Raw genomic sequence first — 18,898 nt, forward strand, 5'->3', positions numbered from 1 at the left:
AAGCAGGGGGCTCACCTTTTTTACCATGAGGCAAGTATTGGTCACCCTGAGAGACTGTGGAGTCCTCTGTCCTTGCATGTTTTCAAGACTCAGATGGTCCAAGCCCTGAGAAACGAGGTCTGACCTACACCTGACCCCGCTTTGAGCAGAGTGGTTTTCTATAGACCTCCCAAGGTCTAATCTGAACAAATCTGGCCACCCAAACCCAGGGTGTTTCACTGAAGTTGGCCACCCTGCTTCCCCCTGTCAGCTGAGAGAGCCTGCCACCTTGGTGAGTGACTCATTTTGTGCAAAAAGTGAGGAGTGGCATGGATGCTCCTGTGTGGGGAGGCTTTTTAGCACAGTGGGAACTCCGACAGACATAGAAATAACATTTTTTATGCTGCAGGCCTGATTGTGATAGAAATGTTCAGAAAACATCAATCAAAATGAAACAAAGAACAAATGAGGAAAGATCTAAATCAAAGATCTTTTTAATGGAATTTTCAGGTGTTTTTAAATTCTTTGTGATTATTTCCTCCTAGTTTAGCCTTGTTTTGTTTGAAATACAAGTCTTTGGAGGACTTAATGAACATTTATTTTAATTACTATTTTGAAAGAAAAAAGGGTTTCCAGAACTGGGGTGGGATGTAGCTACAGGGACAGAGATGTCTTAAGTTACAGGGACAGAGATGGCTGGTGCCAGTGCAGGTGTCCTGGGACCCTCTGCCTGGCCTCTGTCAGCAGCTCTCAAGGGGCTCTGGTCTCCTGCAGGAGACCTCCTGTCCTGTGTAACAGTGACCAGCCATAGGGAACCACCTCAGACACACTGGGACCTCTACAAGCGTCCCTCAGTGTCCATGGTGAGACAACTGAGCTCTGCCTGGAACTGCTTGCAGTTTTTCAAAAGAGCACCTTTTCACCAGCCGAGACGACTCAGTATTTTTTTATAAAATGACAATGTTTTCCCACCATGTAAGAATGGGAATTTCCAGGAAGAGTATTAATTGCAGGAGAAGAAACCTTGACTTGCCCCGTACTTGCTTTGCCAGTTCTTTGTCCATGGTCCTCTGTATTTAACCGCTTGAATCTTTCCACCTGTCCTGACAAAATGGCCAGGTCTAAAGGCGACTTCTCGGCAGGCAGTCTGGACCTATGCCCCTCCATTGCTCTCCAGTTTTCCCCTCCCCTTACACATTGCTCAGCCAGATCTCTTTGACTACCCAGGTGCTGCTTTGAGCTTCAGGGAGTTAGCAGCCTGCCCTTGTCTTTCAGCAGGCTAACTATCTCTTCAGCCAACTCCTTCATTCTGTCTATATCTATCATTTCCCATCTTTCTTGCTAAAACGTTTCCAGTGAGTTTATCCCTTTTGGATGACGACCCTCACTGGAGGAGGTTCACCAGGTTGAAGAAGCCCGTGTCCCTCAGCCTTCCCACCCAGGGCACATGGTTTAGGCCCCGAACCTCAAAACCAGGAAATTCAACCTGAACTCAAGCAAACGGATTTCTGCATCACGGGTGCATGAGGCTGTCACCGGCTGCCTGGAGAGGCTGTGGAGTGTCCATTCATGGAGATACTCAAAACCAGCCTGGACACGGTCCTGGGCAACCTGCTCTAGCTGAGTCCCCTTAGGCAGGGGGATGTACTAGATGATCTCCAAAGATCCTTTTCAATCTACATGATTCTGTGCGGACATGAAAGTCCAGCAAAAGGCTTTATGTCTAGGGTAGCTGCTGGTGAGGTCACTTCTGCTTGAGAACCCAGTAGGCCAGTAGCAGCCCAATGTCTGGCATGTTGAATGTGAGGTCTGTGCTGGTTTTGGATGGGGTAGAGTTAATTTTCTTCACAGTAGCTAGTATGGGGCTGTGTTTTGGATTTGTGCTGGAAACAGTGTTGATAGCACAGGGGTTATAGTAACTGCTGAGCAGTGCTTACACAGAGTCAAGGCCTTTTCTGCTCCTCACACCACCCCACCAGTGAGGAGGCTGGGGGTGCACAAGAAGTTGGGAGGGGACACAGCTGGGACAGCTGACCCCAACTGACCAAAGGGATATTCCAGACCATATGATGTCATGCTCAGTAATTAAAGCTGGGGGAAGAAGAAGGAAGGTGGGGACATTCGGAGTGATGGCATTTGTCTTCCCAAGTAACCGTTATGCGTGATGGAGCCCTGCTTTCCTGGGGATGGCTGAACACCTGCCTACCGATGGGAAGTGGTGAAGGAATTCCTTGCTTTGCTTTGCTTGCCTGCACGGCTTTTGCTTTACCTATTAAACTGTATTTATCTCAACCCTTGAGTTTTCTCACTTTTACTCTTCTGATTCTCTCCCCCATCCCACCTGGGGGGAGTGAGTGAGCGGCTGTGTGGTGCTTAGTTGCCAGCTGGGCTTAAACCACAACAGGTCACTGCTGCTGTAGTCCCAGGTACCTGCACAGCTGGCGTACGCTTTGGATGCTCATTTGGAGTTCACCCCTGTCTCTGCAGGTGGCAGGCCAACCCCAGGCTCAAGGCTGGGTTCAGTGCCTATGAGGTCATTCCTTCAGGAGTACCGGACAGGCCAGCAGCAGGCACCTGGATTGGATGTTAATTTTGCGGCCAGTGCTGCCAGAAGCTCTGTTAGGCCAGAAACAGGCGGACCACTTGGACATTGATTTGGAGGTCACTGCTGCCTGAATGCCTGATAGGCCAGCACCAGTCTCAAGGATGAGCTAGGTGCTTGTGAGGTCACTTCTGCCTGAGTCTGTGACAGGCCAGCAGCAGACATATGGCCTGAACGCCACTTATGAGGGTGCTGCTGCCTGAGAACCTGAGAGACCATGAGCAAGCTCATAGGTGTGTCAAGTCATGTGTTGCAGAGTACCACTTAGGCCAGGCAAGGGTTGGTGACTAGGCTTGGTACTTGTGAGGTCACTTCTGCCTGAGTATGTAACATGACGGCTGCTACAGGTTGCTTATGGCGTCACTGATGCTTGGGCACTTGATTGGCCAGCAGAAGGCTCATGACTGGCATCTGTGTTTGTGAAGTCATTCCTTTCTGAAGGCCAGGATCAGGCTGGTGGCTGTGTTAGGTGCCTGTGAGGTCCCTTCTTCTGGAACCTTCCCTGGACTCTTCCACAGGTGGTGGGACACCTGCACTAGTGCTCCCAAGCCTTCAGCCAGCTTTTGCCTTCTCAGCAGTGAAATGTCTCAGCATTTCTTTTCTTTGGGTTGGGGTTTCTGGGCTCACTGGAGAGACGTCCAGCAGAGCCAAGATGCCTGGGCCCCTAACCCCAGTCCTGGGTCGGGGTGGGGATGGGGGGTGTTGCACCCACCATACTGTGTGGTCCCCATCACTGCCTGGTGGGCTTGTATCCCCCGTCCTGCTGAAGCCATTGTATTTCCTGCAGCAGCAAGAGCCATTTCCCATTGCCCCTTATGTGGTCCTGTAGAGCTCAACCCCTGGACAATATCTCCACTGGGACACAGCGGCCTCCTTTCTCTTTAGTCCTACCCATGGACGCCATGACCTGGACCTCAGATAAACACCCAAAGGTGCCTAAGTGTGGGAGCAGTGTGACCACTGCATGGGGAAAGATGTTGGTAGGAGGCGTGTAGGATGCACCCAAACCCTCGCCCGCTGGAGAAGAGACTTTAGGTTGTTCAAGGCTCTGCTTGCAAGGATCCCATGGGAGACAGCAGTGGAAGCCATGGGGCCAGGAGAGCTGACAGACCAGCTGCTCAATGCATGGTAGGAAGTTCAGGGAAGATAGAGACATGGATTTTCTACCCTGGATGGAGAGGTTGTCCAAGTCTTGGCATGTGTGGCATTAGGAAAGCTGAAGCATAGCTAGAGGTCAAAATTGTTAAAGGGGGAAGTAATGAACAACGAAAAAAGCTGTTGCACTTTGGGGGAAAATAAAAGGTGAAGGAAAATGGGGACCCACTGGTCAATGGGGGAACATCAAGGTAGAGAGCATAGAAGCAAACTGGGCTCACATGTGTCTGGGAGCAGAGGGGATGCACTCAAGGTTGCCAGGGAAGCTGGGCGATGTCAAGGTGGGATTGTTCTCCAACAGGGTGGAAAGATCATGATGATGGGGAGGTTTCTGATGACTGGGAAAAATCCGATGTCACACCCACCTTCAAGCAAGGCAGGAATCAGGTGCCAGGCTGACCCAGGCACGTGTACCAATCAGTACCTTGTTGACATGGGGCTGGTCCCTTTCATTGGCCCTCCACTGTGGTTTCCCATGCTGTCTCCTCTCTGAGTGACCTGGATCCCTCCAGTTCCCCGCCTTAGGCCGTTCGGAACCACCTAGCATAATCTTGGTGTGCTCCTACAGTCCTCTTCAAACACCCCCAAACAAGCTTTATAAATTTCCACAAACCTCGTTCAATATCCCACAAGGAGTTTGCTCTTTACAGGAGACCGAGGATCATTTTATCCCTTTGTGACAAGGTTACAGACTCTCTCTTGAGCCTCTCCTAGGTTAAACCAGGGGAGGATCCTTCAGTGCCCATCTACCAGTGACCCAAGAGCTCTGGTCTCTGTTAGCTGCTGCTTGAGATTCTGGATTCGCTATTGAGGGGGTTCTCAACATGCTGCAGAATGGGACTTTCAGGAGCATGCTGAAATCCAGCCAAGGCAGGGGCAGAGTCCTGTACATCGCGGTGGAGTAAACCCAAAAGCCCCATGCAAAAAGCCAGAGGGGCCAAGTGGTCAGAGAACAGCTTTGCAGAAGAGGCCATGGGGCTCTTGGTGAGGAAGCTGAAGAGGAGTCGGCTGTGTGCCCTGGTGGCAAAGGCTCCCATCTCAAAGGGGACCGAAGGAGTCAAGATCTGTGGGAATCCAGCCCCCAAGCCCACTCCTCTCCCTGGGCTCTGGAGGAAGGCTGAGTAAAGGCTTTCCGGTGGAGAAATATGGCTGAGAAGGAAAGCCTGACCCTCCAAGGGTGAAGGAGCTAGGATGGGGGCTGTCCCTGTTTCCCTACCACAAGGTGAAGAGAAAGGAACAAAGCTGCAGCTGGAGCCAGAGGAACACAGCTGTGGCAGGGAAAGATGTGCCCCGACACTTGTCTGTGGAAGACACTCAGATGTCATCCCAAATTTCTTCTTCTACTTTCTTAGTAAAGGAGTACTTTGTCATTTCAACGGTTCACGTTGATAAGATCACCAACGCGTTTATTATGAAGGGAAAAGCGAACCCGCTACATTTTTCACAGCCTCTCCTATACAAGAATCTTTCTTTCTGAGAGCCCTCCTCTCATCCCCATACCAGTTTGGAGCAGGCTCAGAGGCACACACTTCTGGAGATGCACTCAGGCTGCAGCGCTTGCCCTTGTGAAAGACCTGCAAGTGGTTTGTCCCTACTGTCTCTCTCCTACCAGGAGCAGGCCTTGGCTTTCCTGAGCACCTTCCAGAGGGCCTCCCTGACCTCCATGTTTCTCAAACTGTACGTGAGGAAGTTGACCAGGGGCGTGAAGATGGTGTAGAAAAAGGAGAAGGCTTTGTTGAACTGCCTCAGGGGGGCTGTTCTGGGCAGCATGTAGACAATGATGAGAGTGCCATAGAAGACAGTGACGACAGTAAGGTGAGAGGAGCAAGTGGAGAAGGCTTTTTGCCTGCCTGTGCGGGACGGTATCCTCAGGATGGCAGCTGTGATGCACACGTGGGAGGCCAGCGTGAACAGAAAAGGGAATCCCACATGCAAGAAGCCAAAGGTTAAAGCGACCTGTGTAAGCACCCTGGTGTCACTGCAGGAGAGCTCCAGCAATGGACTAAAATCACAGAAGAAGTGGTCAATTGCCTTGGGGCCACAGAACTGCAACTGAGATAAGAGGAAGGTGAGTGCTGCAAATAGCAGCAGTCCCCCCAGCCACGACCCAGCTGCCAACTGGAGACTCACCCTCCAGGTCATGAGGCTTGCGTAGAGCAGAGGCTGGCCTATGGCCAAGTACCGATCATAGGACATGGCCGCCAGCAGGTAACACCAAGTACCTGCAAAACTAGAAAAGAAGTAGAACTGAGCCATGCAGCCGGGAGCAGAGATGGTCTTGTCCCCAGTCAGGAAGCTGGCCAGCAGCCAGGGCAGGATGGTGGAGCTGTAGCAGCTCTCCAAGCAGGAGAGATTGCCCAGGAAGAAGTACATGGGGGTGTGCAGGTGCTGATCTGCCATCACCAGCACAACGATGAGGATGTTCCCAAAGACAGTCGCAGTGTAGATGATGAGCAAGAGGATGAAGAGCAGTGTCTGGAGGGAGGGGTGTGCTGGTTTTGGCTGGGATAGAGTTAACTTTCTTCATAGCAGCTAGTATGGGGCTGTGTTTTGGATTTGTGCTGGAAACAGTGTTGATAAAGCAGGGATGTTTTAGTTACTGCTGAGCAGGGCTTACACAGAGTCAAGGCCTTTTCTGCTCCTCATACCACCCCACCAGCGAGTAGGCTGGGGGTGCACCTGAACTGGTAGCTGAACACCTGCCTGCCGACGGGAAGTGTTGAATAAATTCCTTGTTTTGCTTTGCTTCTTTGCGCGGCTTTTGCTCTACCTATTAAACTGCCTTTATCTCAACCCACGAGTTTTCTTACTTCTACTCTTCCAATTCTCTCCCCCATCCCACCTGGGGGGAGTGAGCGGGCGGCTGTGTGGTGCTTAGTTGCTGGCTGAGACTAAACCATGACAGTTCTTTTTGGCGCCCATCGTGGGGCACGAAGGGTTTGAGATAATAACAGATTCAACAGAACTTCTATCTGTTAAAAGTTACAGGTCAACATTAGTTTATTTGATCTGCACCATGATCTTTTCTTTGCTGCACTTGTTAAAGATTGCTGTGCGCTTTTTCAGTTTGCTGTGCTCTGCAGTAATTAGTGATGTTTTGCCTGGGAGATTTGTTTTTAAAACACTGACCTTGAGCTGGGTAATCTGGTGTTTGGTCTCTGCGCTGAAGTCATTACTGTATTTTGGGTACCATCTCGTGGAGATACTTAACAATTATACTCCTTCTTCTGAGAGTGTTTTTGTGGAGGAAATACAGAACAGCACCCTTGCTTCCTTCTTCTGTGATGTTGTCTCCCTCATGACAATAACCTTTCAGTACCTTGAACATCCATGGGTAGTTAAAATACTTCTGTTGGTATTACTTAAAAATATTGCTTCAGTTTTGTCTAAGGTCAACAAGCAATTTAGGAATATGAGCCAGGCTCCGCGAGAGTATGGTCATGGGTGGCACGGCATGTGGGAGAATATGGGCAGGTATCTAGAGAACTTCTCACCTCCAGTGGTCTGGAACTTCACTCCCAAACAACTACAGGATCCTGATGAAGTGGTAGAATGTTTGAAAAAAAATGCTGTGGCTACTCCAGAGAGGCACAACTTACCACGCTGTGCTGGGCCCTGGCCAGTATCTACCAAACACTGCTCGATACTATGCAGCACCCCCAGGAAGTAGAGAGGGGAAATAAACCAGGCACTGTATCAGTCGCCCCTATAACTAAAAAGAAACAGTGGAAGCAGAAGTCAGCTCGTTCAGTAAGGGATGAAGAAGCTTCTCCTAAGAGGGAGCAGGAGAAAGAATCAGAAGAGGCAGCCTGTTCTGCGGCAGAGCAGCCACAAGAACAGGAGGAGGAAGAGACTGAGATAATCAGTGAGACAGAAACCACCCACTCCCTATCCCTGAGTGAGCTGTGAGATATGCGAAAAGATATTAGCCATCAACCAGGTGAGATAATTCTCAGCTGGTTGCTTTGATGCTGGGATATTGGGGCCAGTAGTCACTAATTAGAGGGTAAGGAAGCCCAGCAGCTGGGATCCCTTGCTAAGGATAAGGCGTTTCACAAAGGGATTGGAAAAAAGGCAGGGGTCCTCAGTCTTTGGCGGCGACTCCTGTCAAGTGTGAAGGACAGGTATCCCTTCAAGGAAGAACTTGCAAATTCTCAAAGGAAATGGACCAACATCGAGGGGGGCATCCAGTATCTGAGGGAATTAGCCGTGTTGGAGGTGATCTATAATGACCAGGCATCCAAAGACCCGGATGAAATCCAGCGCACACGGTCCATGTGGCGCAAGTTTGTACGAAATGCAGCGACGTCATGCACCCACACACTGGCGATAATGAGCTGGACAGACACTGAGGCACCAACGAGAGATGAACTGGCCAGAAAACTCCGAGAATACGAAGATAATCTTGCTCCCTCCATGTGTGCCTGTGTCTCGGCTGTGGACAGACACAGACTGACCCAAAACCTTTTTGAGCAAGCTGAGAAGGGTAGGTTTTCCTCATGCACTCCAACCAAAGCCTCAGCTATTAACAGTCAGCCTTTTCCTGTTCAAGGGAAAGGGTACGGGTGGTGCACACCACATGCAGCCCTGTGGTTCTTCCTGCGTGACAGGGGGAGGACATGAGGAAGTGGGATGGTCAACCTCCCTGGAGACTAGAAGCTTGGGTGCAGGAACTGCAAGGGAAAACAACAGCCAAAAAGCATCCACCCAGGACAATTACTGCTCCAGTGTCTGTTGGGCAGAGTAGAAGGGCTGACTGTACCTTTGATCCCGAGGAAGGAACTTCTGTTTTGCACTTACAAGAACCAAGTAATGAAGACTCCGACCAGGAGTAGAGGGGCCCTGCCTTCGGTCAGGCAGAGGAAAGGGACAATCGGGTTTACTGGACTGTGTGGATTCGATGGCCTGGCACATCAGCACCACGGGAGTAGAAAGCTCTAGTGGACACCGGTGCACAGTGTACTCTAATTCCATCAGATTACAAGGGGGCAGAATCCATCTGTATTTCTGGAGTGACAGGGGGATCCCAAGAACTGTCTGTGTTGGAGGCTGAAGTGAGCCTAACTGGGAATGAGTGGCAAAAGCACCCTATTGTGACTGGTCCAGAGGCTCCATGCATCCTTGGCATAGGCTATCTCAGGAGAGGGTACTTCAGAGACCCAAAAGGGTACTGCTGGGCTTTTGGTATAGCTGCTTTGAATACGGAGGAAATTAAAGAGCTGTCTAGCTTGCCTGGTCTCTCAGAGGATCCTTCTGTGGTGGGGTTGCTGCAAGTTAAAGAACAGCAGGTGCCAATTGCTACCATGACAGTGCACCGGCAACAATATCGCACCAATCGAGACTCCCTGGTTCCCATCCATAAGTTGATCCATCAACTGGAAAGTCAAGGAATGATCAGTAAGACTCATTCACCCTTTAATAGTCCCATATGGCCCGTGCAAAAATCTAATGGAGAGTGGCGGTTAACAGTGGACTATCGAGGCCTGAACGAAGTCACACCGCCGCTGAGTGCTGCCGTACCAGACGTGCAAGAACTTCAATATGAACTGGAGTCAAAGGCTGACAGCTGACCACAACTGACCAAAGGGATATTCCATACCATATGATGCCATTCTCAGTATATAAATTAGGGGAAAAGCTGGCCGGGGGACTGCTGCTTGGGCTGGGCATTGGTCGGAGGGTGGTGACCAATTGTTTTCATTTGCATCACTTGCCTTTCCTGTTTGTTGTTGTTATTTTCCTTTTCATTACAATTTTTATTATTATTGTCATTATTATTTTATTTTATTTCATTTCACTTATTAAACTGTTTTTATCTCAACCCACAAGCTTTCTCGCTTTTACTTTTCCTATTCTCTCCCCCATCCAACCTCGGGGGAGGGAGTGAGCGGCTGTGTGGTGCTTAGTTGCCAGCTGGGACTAAACCACGACACCCATCCTTTGATATAGTACACAGATATCATTCCCTTAGTCTATGGATCACTCCTGTGAAATGTCTTTAAAGTGTCCATAAATATCCACAAATGTCCACAAAATGTCCATTGAGTTCATTTAGTCCATGACTTTGGGCTCCATCTCTTATGGTGGTCACTCAGGACAGGAGAGATGTTGTATTGCATGGAGTTATTGGGCACCACAGCCAGCTCAGGTCGGGTCACTGCTGCACTTGCACTGCTTCTTGTAAGGCTTGTCCTCCATTGGTTCAGGTGGTTCCTGCTACAGCAATTCCTCTAACATGCAACTCCAATCATGGGTTACAGCAATTTAAAGGTATTTCCATGACAATCTCCTCCCCTGGTCCCTTTGGGCCAGGTTTTAGGGTTTAGCATGGCAATGAACTCCTCCCCTTGCTCCTAGCCTGGCGAGCAACAAGGGGTTCTTGTTATAGGAATTCCTATAACATGCAACTCAGATCCCAGGTTACAACAATTTAAAGGTTTTTCTATTACAACCTCCACCCCTGGTCCCTTTGGAATAGACCATAGATTTTAACATTGCAATGAACTCCTCCCCTTGCCCCTGCTCCGGCTTGGACTTACCCACAGACTGCAGTCCCTTAGGGGTGTACCTGCTCCAAGTGGAGACTTATTCTGTGCGCCACAGTCTCTTCAGGGGTATACCTGCTGCGGCACAGAGCTATCCACAGCCACAGTCACTTTGAGGTGCACCTGTTCCAGCGTGGCCTTATCCATGGGTCACAATGCCTTCAGAAGTAAAACTGCTCCAACATGACCTTACCCATGGCTGCAGTCTCTCCAGGGGTGTACCTGCTCTCTCGTGGGCTTCTCCATGGCCTCACACTTTCAAGTGCTCCAGCATGACCTCACACTTTCAAGTGCTCCAGCATGACCTCATGCACAGCCACTGATGCTTCCAGGTGTACCTGCTGCAGCATGGGCTTATCCACAGCCACAGATGCTTCCAGGTGTACCTTCTCCTGCATGGGCTTATCCTTGGGCCACAATCCCTTCAGAGATACACCTGCTGCGGCACAGACATAACCACGGCCACAGACACTTCGAGGTGTACCTGCTCTGATATGGACTTATTCATGGACACAGATGCTTTGGGGTGTCCTGCTCCCACGTGGACTCATCCACAGGTCACAGTCCCTCCGACTCCAGTTCACACTGGAGTTCCAGCCTGTCCAGTACAGCAGCACAGAACCAGCAGCGATGCCCTGGCCATCTGCCAGCCCAGGCGCATGGCCATTGCTGTTATCAACATGTTCCCAGGCACAGCAGAGGGAGATGATCAGCAGTATGGCAGTACAGAGAGCAGCGAAAGCAAAAAGCAGCCATTAACGAGCACTAGACTCTAATATACAGTGAGGCAAGCAAGCCCCATGGCAAGCCCAGGAGCCCAGGAGCCTGCCGATTAATAGCTGAATCGGAAGAGTAAAAGTGAGAAAGCTCATGGGTTGAGATAAAGACAGTTTAACAGGTAAAGCAAAAGCCGCGCAGGCAGGCAAAGCAAAACAAGGAATTCATTCACTCCTTCCCATTGGTAGGCAGGTGTTCAGCCATCTCCAGGAAATCAGGGCTCCATCATGCATTACGGTTACTTGGGAAGACAAACACCATCGCTCCATACTAGCTGCTATGAAAAAAGTTAACTCGTCCCCAGCCAAAACCAGCAAAATATCCCAGCACTGAAATGCATGTCCTCCTTCTTCTGCTGCCTCAAAATCCAAAATCAACCTGTTTCACTTCAGCATGACATCCCCTTCAGCCCCACCACTACTTCAGGTCTTCTTCCTGCCTTTAACACCCTCACGGCTGTGCACACCCCGCTCTCTCCCTGCACTCCCATGGGTCTCACAAACCCTTCCCGCTTCCCCTGCAGTTATGGGACCTCCCTCTCGGAGGGTCATGCATTTTGCAGCATCATGGATGTTTCCTGTGGTCCATTCAAGTGTGGGTCCATCCAGGAGCCCTGTCTCTGCACCACAAGCCCCCTGATGCGAGCCCTCACCCTGCGCAGTCATGCAGTACAAGCTGTACACTGAAGTTTTTCTCTCCCAGGAACTTTCCAGCTCAGCTCAGCTCCCTCCAAGACCTCCTACCTCCCCTGCCCTCTCTCCAGCCCAGCCCACTCTGGTCTGGCCCCACAGCACTACTTGTCACAGGGTGCTGCAGTGCTCTGGGCACTCATCCCAGAGACCCAGCCCCTCTGAAGGGCACAGCAGCCCCTGGGGGGCAGAGAGGAGTCAGCCCCAGACATGGGGGGCCACAAGGACTGGGAGGTCAGTGACACCCTGTGTCCCCTGTTCTCCTCTCTAGCATACCCTGAGAGATCTGCAGCCCCTCCGTGCCATCCCGTCTCCCCAGGCTGGCACAAGAGCCCTCCTCGTTGCATTCCTCAAGAGCTCCTCATCCCCCCAGCACAAGGCAGCCTGCCCCAAGCTCGTGCAGCCGTAAAGGTGTTTCTGTTTCCCATTCATTTCTGCTATGCTGAGGATGGATCGTAAACCAAGAAGTTGCTGCAGGTTCCTTTCTTTTCTTAAAGAAAATGGTTTGCCATTTATAAAAAGTCTCTGGCTCACACAAGATAGGTGGATCATTAAGGGGAGGAAAAATTATATTTAATTGAAAACAGCAACTTCCAAAGAGGGAAAAGGAAAAAAAAAAATGTAGGAAAGTCAGACTTGGCCTGTCACGACGTACACTGGGAGTCAGCTGCAGAGGAAGGTAGGCAGCCTATGGCTTCTGAAAGATGTCCAGTTACCAGTCTCCTCAGGGCATCCTTGAGCTCCTGGTTCCTCATGCTGTAGATGAGGGGGTTCACAGCTGGAGGCACCACCGAGTACAAAACAGCAAACACCACATCCAGGGATGAGGAGGAGATGGATGGGGGCTTCAGGTAGGCAAATATGCCAGTACTGAGATGGAGGGAGACGACAGCCAGGTGAGGGAGGCAGGTGGAAAAGGCTTTGTGCCGTCCCTGCTCAGAGGGGATCCTCAGCACGGCCCTGAAGATCTGCACATAGGACAGCACAATGAAAACAAAACACACCAAAAATAGAAATGTACTAACCACAATAAGCCCAACTTCCCTGAGGTAGGTGTCTGAGCAGGAGAGCCTGAGGATCTGGGGGATTTCACAAAAGAACTGGTCCAGGGCGTTGCCTTGGCAGAGTGGTAGTGAAAAGGTATTGGCCGTGTGCAGCAGAGCATAGAGAAACCCACTGCCCCAGGCAGCTGCTGCCATGTGGACACAAGCACTGCTGCCCAGGAGGGTCCCATAGTGCAGGGGTTTGCAGATGGCAACGTAGCGGTCATAGGCCATGACAGTGAGAAGAAAATATTCTGATGATAGAAAAAAGAGAAACAGAAAGACCTGTGCAGCACATCCCCCATAGGAGATGGCCCTGGTGTCCCACAGGGAATTGGCCATGGACTTTGGGAGAGTGGTGGAGATGAAACCCAGGTCAAGGAGGGAGAGGTTGAGGAGGAAGAAGTACATGGGGGTGTGGAGGTGGTGGTCGCAGGCGATGGTGGTGATGATGAGGCCATTGCCCAGGAGGGCAGCCAGGTAGATGCCCAGGAAGAGCCAGAAGTGCAAGAGCTGCAGCTCCCGTGTGTCTGCAAATACCAGGAGGAGGAACTCAGTCATGGAGCTTCCATTGGACTTTTGGTCCCTCATGGCATGGGAGCCTATTTATGGAGGAAAAGCCATCAATGAGTTAGGACTGATTTCTCTGAGCAAAATCTATTCCATTTCTTATAGAAACCCCCAAACCACCTGTCCCTAATCAAGAAGACGTTTGGCAGGTCCCTTTTGTGAGCTCTGGTTGGTGCTGGCTGAGGGTGTCCCTGGCAGCAGTGCACTCTGTGGTGGGCTCTGGGGGAGCCAGCGCTGCCCTACAGTGATAGGGAAATAGGAACGTGGGGTCTATGGTTAAACCCGCTCGTGATATCAAAGAGCTTTTCCCCACTGTCTCTCCCAAGTCACCCAACCCTGGAGCAGAGCTGTGAGCATTTTGTTTTGTTTATTCTGCTCTAGTGGCCCCACCACCCCCGAGGAGTGTTTTTAAGGCAGAAATCCTTGACATTAGTACTGCCCTCCAGGTGAAACCTTGTGGGTCCTGAGAAGCAAAGGGGCCGTCCCTTAGTGCAGAGTGAGGACAGCCAGTCTGTCCATCAGCCCTGGTCTCAGCTGCCTTGTGCTGGCACCTCTTTGAGCTGGAGGACGATAGCACTCAAGTGTTCTCCCCAAAAGAAACTGGACACTGCTGAGAGCAAAAGAAATCCAGTTTCCAAGTGCAGACCTCCAAACCCCTCACCCTGCCTCAGCGTACCCAAGGAGGAGCTCAGCTCTCCCCTCCCAGCCAGGGGCACAGAGGGCTCACTGCCGCTGCCTGCGTGGAGCCACCCACCAGCATTTCTGTGGCCTTAGCGCTGACTTGTCTTCTCCATGGGGCTCCTGCATAACACAGAGATGCCATGGGTGAGCTGTGCCCTTCTGGAGGGCACCCTGCAGCCCAGCAGGACCCCCAGGGAAAGAGTCCAACATCCTAAAGATGGGACATCCAAAAGGAGCATTGGCTCTCTCCCAGCCCTGCAAAATGCATTGCCACAGGCTGTGCTACATCTACATGGGGGAAGAGACCTGATGGGGGGTGGTGTGTGCTCCAGGGGAGGTTTCTGCACTGCAGGGGATGGCAGGGAGGTACCCAGTTCCCCCTCCCACAGTCTTTCTGAGAGTAGCTCCCTCTCCCTCCCTGCCCATGTCTCTGCTGCCTGGAGCTCTCCCTGCCAGGAGCTATTTCCCTGTCCCCATGTGTCTGCTCCCTGCCAGTGCTCAGAGACCCCAACGCACCCGCTGTGTGCTCAGCTCTGCCCTGCAGACACCTCCTGGCAGCAGGGCACTGCCCAGCGGCATCTCTGTCTGTGCAGAAGCTAAGGAGCAGCTCAACCAAGTCCCACAGAGACCACTGAGGTGATGCTGCCCTGCTGTCTGTAGGCTGAGCAGTGCCTTAGGGGACTAGATGAGGTTCCTTGCAGACCTACACATCTCTCAGTGCAATGCTCCTGGAGTCTCAGTGTCTTGTCCAAATTCAACACCTCCAGTACTCTTTCCCTGCCCTCTCTCCTCTCCCTCAGTGCAGGACATAAACTGAGGGTCGGGAAAGCAACTTTGTCTCAAAGAGCAACTTCATTGACCTTCCTATGGCAAAGTCTCCTCTGGAAAGGGTCACTTGGTGAGCTCGACCTGGGATCTCTCAGTGTAACAGTTAAGGTGTCTCAGAGGGTTGTCCACACCTGACAGATCCATTTCCATTCCCACCCATCCAACTAGTATAACCTTTATTGCAAAGACTCAGGAATGCACAAGCTGAAGCAGGAAAGCCTTGCCTTGACTGTCATCTTTGAAAGATCCTCTCCAGAAATGTGCTGGGGGCAATGTGGAGCTGTGAGCAGTCCTGACACATGCAGCACCCTCTCAACAGCAGAAGGACCCTGCCTGGCTAGCGGTCACTCCTTCCACCCTGAGCTTCTCCCCGCAGTGCCCTGGGGAGCTCCCTGGGCAGGCTGAGTGCTGACCCTGGCAGGCAGCGGAGTCCCTGCCCCAGCTCACAGTGCCCTGGGGTGCAGGGACCCTGCTCTGAAGGACAGCCCTGGGCACCCCTGGATGCACACCCACCTTTACACGCCTGCAGCCATCCCCGGGAGAAGGCAGCCATCATACCCTGTCCCTCTGACCGTGCAGGGAGGAAACACTGCTCTGGAGCACACCGTTCTCCTCTATACTAGGGAATCTGTGAGAGTCCTCCGGGAAGTTCCTACAGGCTATGGGATGAACCAGGTCTAGGATAGTCCTGCAGAATACTCATTATTATTGCCCTGCAGCTCAGAGACTTACCATATAGAGGGCTGTGAGGATTTCTCTTCCAGTGAACTCTCCTCTGTCCTCCAACTCCACGCTGCCTTTAAAGTCTCTCTGCCTCGCTCCTCTCTCCTCCGTTCTTACAAGCAGTGCCCTCAGCCCTGCTGTGCTTTGAAGAAAAGCTGCTCCTGGGCAGAGCTGTCTCTCTGCAGCACTGCCCACTTGCCATCAGCTCCCTCCCTCCATCCCAGGAGCCCAGCCCAGCTCAGCAGCAGAGGACCAGCCCAAGGCAGCACTTTCTCTGCCCCCTCTGGGCTCCCTCCAGGTGTCCCTGGGGCTCTGGGGGAACCTGCTGTGAAACAGGCTGGAGGAATCACTGATGTTCCCTTCCTCAGCTGGGGAGAGACGCTTCTTTCCAGCACTGCCATTTTCCTGCTCAGAGATAGAGTTTGGTCTAAATGTCACCTTTCCTTGACCCATCAGTAGGCAGAATACCCAGTGAGTGTGAGGGATCTCCTTTACCACTTCTGAGGGAGGAGATTCAGCTGAGGCAATCGAGGCATCTCATCCTGGGTTTGTAGTCCTGGTCCTGGAAGGGGACTCGACTCCCTCCCATGACTGCCACAAACCCACAGGAGGTGGGATTTCTCTTGCCTCTCTTCAGGTGTGCAAAAATGGACATTTGCATGTGAGCTTTTTGTCTCAGCTCCCCTGCTAATTAATGGACATGGAGGGCAGGACTGAGTGCTTCAGATGCAAATACCTGGTGGCATCTGAGGTGCCAGAGGTGGCCCAAGGTATGTGCAGGAAACTGCAGGCTCTAGTGGAGCAATTCTTATGGACAGGGCAGTGTCCATCTTGGAGGCTGTTGGGAAATTCCTTTGGCCAACTGAAATGACAGCAGATGGTCACATTTAGGAGAATGAAACTTGTCCCCACTCGGTATGGACAGGGCAGCCTATCAAGGTATTTGTCTGCCCCAATGGTGTTATTTTGCACCAGGAGAGCTAAGTTTCTCTCTTTCGCTTCTCCATCACCTATATGTATTAGATCAGCATTGACTATGGTGTCTCATGGTGTCCTGCCAGGGCTGCGCAGCCCAGGCCCTCTTCCATCTGGATTCAGCGAGAGCAGGGTTTGCTCACTCTCTGAGCACATCATGTCGCTTTTCTCATCATCTACATCTACATCTACAGCTGCACCTACATCGCATATCATCTTTTACGTTGCCATCTGCAATCCACTCCTAGCATATCTCTGCCATGTAGCAAAGCCTTTACCTATATGGGGTCTTGGGACTCAGTTCCAGTTTAGTTTGTGACAAGTCTGAGGTGGGCCCCAGCGGGCAGCAGCTGAGGGGCTGCAGCCCAAATGGGCACCAATGCCCTCAGCCTGGGGCACAGACAGGAGGAGCTGGAGCCCCGCGTGCCATCACAGAAGGGCCACATTGATGGAAGAACTGCCAAGGTGTGGTGGGACAGCTCGCACAACTCGGGGGGTGTGCAGGATGGACATAGGCTCTTCAGGAGACACACGTCATGTGTTTGATGGAGCTGCTGGGAAGTATGGACCTTCACTATGGGATGGGCAAGAGGTGGGCTGAGCGCTTGTGGGTGAGAGCCAGAGGAGAGGCCATTTAGGGTGATATTATTCCAGGACATAAGGAAACTACAGTCAGGTCAAGGAAGTGGACAAAGCCTTCTTTGAAAACCTGAGCATTTCTCTGGATCAATGACACTGGGTCTTACTGGGAACTTCAATGACCCTGACATTCAGTGGATTGGGAGCACAGTGCAGGAGGTTCCTGGAGGTTTTTGGGAAAACTTCTTCTCACAGCTGCCAGGGAGCCCAACAAAGGTGATGCTTGCTTGGGTCTGGTACTTGCAAACATGGAAGAGCTGGTCAGGGATGTGAAAACCAAAGTCACACTCTGTTGTAGCGACCATGAAAGAGGGGTGGGTCCCAGCTCCTGAGCAGAGTGTTAAAAGGAGAGTACAAGTGCAGACGCAAGACCTCAGAGGGATAAACTGTGGCCTGTTCTGGGGGTTTTCAGTTGGGGAACTTACAGGCAGGAGCACTGAAGGGCAGGAGCACAAGTACTGCGCACTGAGCAGAGCTTTAAGGACAGCCTCCTGCAATGGCCCATACGGACAGTCAGTTGACTCTCTCAAGGGAATTCAATGGCACCAAGACGAGCTCTTACCACTGACGTTAGAGTCAAAGAAGAAACCAAGACCATGTGGGGCCACTGCAGAATTTAGCAAGAGCAGGTGTAAATGGGTCTGAGGTGCTCTATGCTGTCTTTGGCTCAGCCTTCATCAGCAAGGTCTCCCAGACCCTGGTGCCTTGAGGCAGAACCCATGGAGAACAGCTATCAGTGGGTGGGGATCAAGTCACTCAAAGGAGTGAGAATACCTGAGAGAAACTACTCTACAGACACCAAGGGCAGTGAAGAAGGAGGGGGAGGAGGTGCTCCAGGCACCGGAGCGGAAATTCCCCTGCAGCCCCTGGTGAAGACTATGGTGAGGCAGGCTGTCCCACTGCAGCCCATGGAGGTCCACAGTGGAGCAGATATCCACCTGCAGTCCATGGAGGACCCCTTGCCGGAGCAGGTGGATGCACCCAAAGGAGGCTGTGAACCCGTGGAGAGCCCATGCTGAAGCAGACTCCTGGATGCAGCTGTGGACCCATGGGGAGAGGAGCCCACACTGGAGCAGGTTTGCTGGCAGGACTTGTGACCTCGTGGGGACCTCACACGGGAGCAGTCTGTTCCTGAAGGAGTGAACTCTGTGGAGATGACCCACGCTGGAGAAGTATCTGGAGGATTGTCTCCCATGGGAGCTACCCTACTCTGGAGCAGGGGAAGAGTGTTAGGACGAAGAAGCGTCAGAGAGAACATGTGATGATCTGACTCAACCCCCATTCCCCATCCCCCTGTGCCACTCTGGGGGAGGAGGTAGACAAATCAGGAGTAACTTGAGCCCAAGAAGAAGGGAGGGGTGGGGGGAAGGTGTTTTAATTTTTGGTTTTATTTTCTCATTACTTTAATTGTTTTGATTCGCAATGATGTGAATTAATGTCCCCAAGTCGAGTCTCTTTTGCCTGTGATGGTGATTGCTGGGTGATACCCCTGTCCTTATCTCAACCCATGAGCCTTTCATTATATTTTGTCTCCCCTGTCCAGTTGAGGCTGGGCAAAAAGGCGAGTAAAAGACTGACTGAATGCATTGGGGTCTCTCCTGTGACTTAATGACATTATCAATGTCCCCGAGGAGCTGACAGAGTTTGCAGATGACACAAAACTGAGGCAGGGGACCACTGTGTACACTGGAG

General features: G+C 51.7%; 2 protein-coding genes across 2 annotated transcripts; both read right to left on the reverse strand.

Moving 5' to 3' along the window:
• Positions 1–5,341: 5,341 nt before the first annotated feature.
• Positions 5,342–10,527, reverse strand: LOC132320251 (olfactory receptor 5AP2-like). Its single transcript, XM_059832523.1, has 2 exons — positions 10,504–10,527; positions 5,342–6,211 (listed from the first exon to the last, which is right to left on the reverse strand). Exons 1-2 carry the CDS (start codon positions 10,525–10,527, stop codon positions 5,342–5,344), a joined length of 894 nt encoding a protein of 297 aa, XP_059688506.1.
• Positions 10,528–12,391: 1,864 nt separating this feature from the next.
• Positions 12,392–13,360, reverse strand: LOC132320252 (olfactory receptor 14A16-like). The gene has a single exon (XM_059832524.1). It carries the CDS (start codon positions 13,349–13,351, stop codon positions 12,392–12,394), a length of 960 nt encoding a protein of 319 aa, XP_059688507.1. The 5' UTR covers positions 13,352–13,360.
• Between the last annotated feature and the right edge of the window lie 5,538 nt (positions 13,361–18,898).

Source organism: Gavia stellata, chromosome 34 (genome assembly GCF_030936135.1).
Source record: "Gavia stellata isolate bGavSte3 chromosome 34, bGavSte3.hap2, whole genome shotgun sequence".
In the NCBI taxonomy this organism is placed as follows: domain Eukaryota; kingdom Metazoa; phylum Chordata; class Aves; order Gaviiformes; family Gaviidae; genus Gavia; species Gavia stellata.

Bases quoted from the DNA above. Each gene is read 5' to 3' on its own strand.
- LOC132320252 (XM_059832524.1), bottom strand. From the start codon at position 13,351: ATGACTGAGTTCCTCCTCCTGGTATTTGCAGACACACGGGAGCTGCAG.
- LOC132320251 (XM_059832523.1), bottom strand. From the start codon at position 10,527: ATGGAGAAGCCCACGAGAGAGCAG. The intron at 6,212-10,503 runs GTACACCCCTGG...CCCTCCCTCCAG, and splicing joins AGAAGCCCACGAGAGAGCAG to ACACTGCTCTTCATCCTCTT.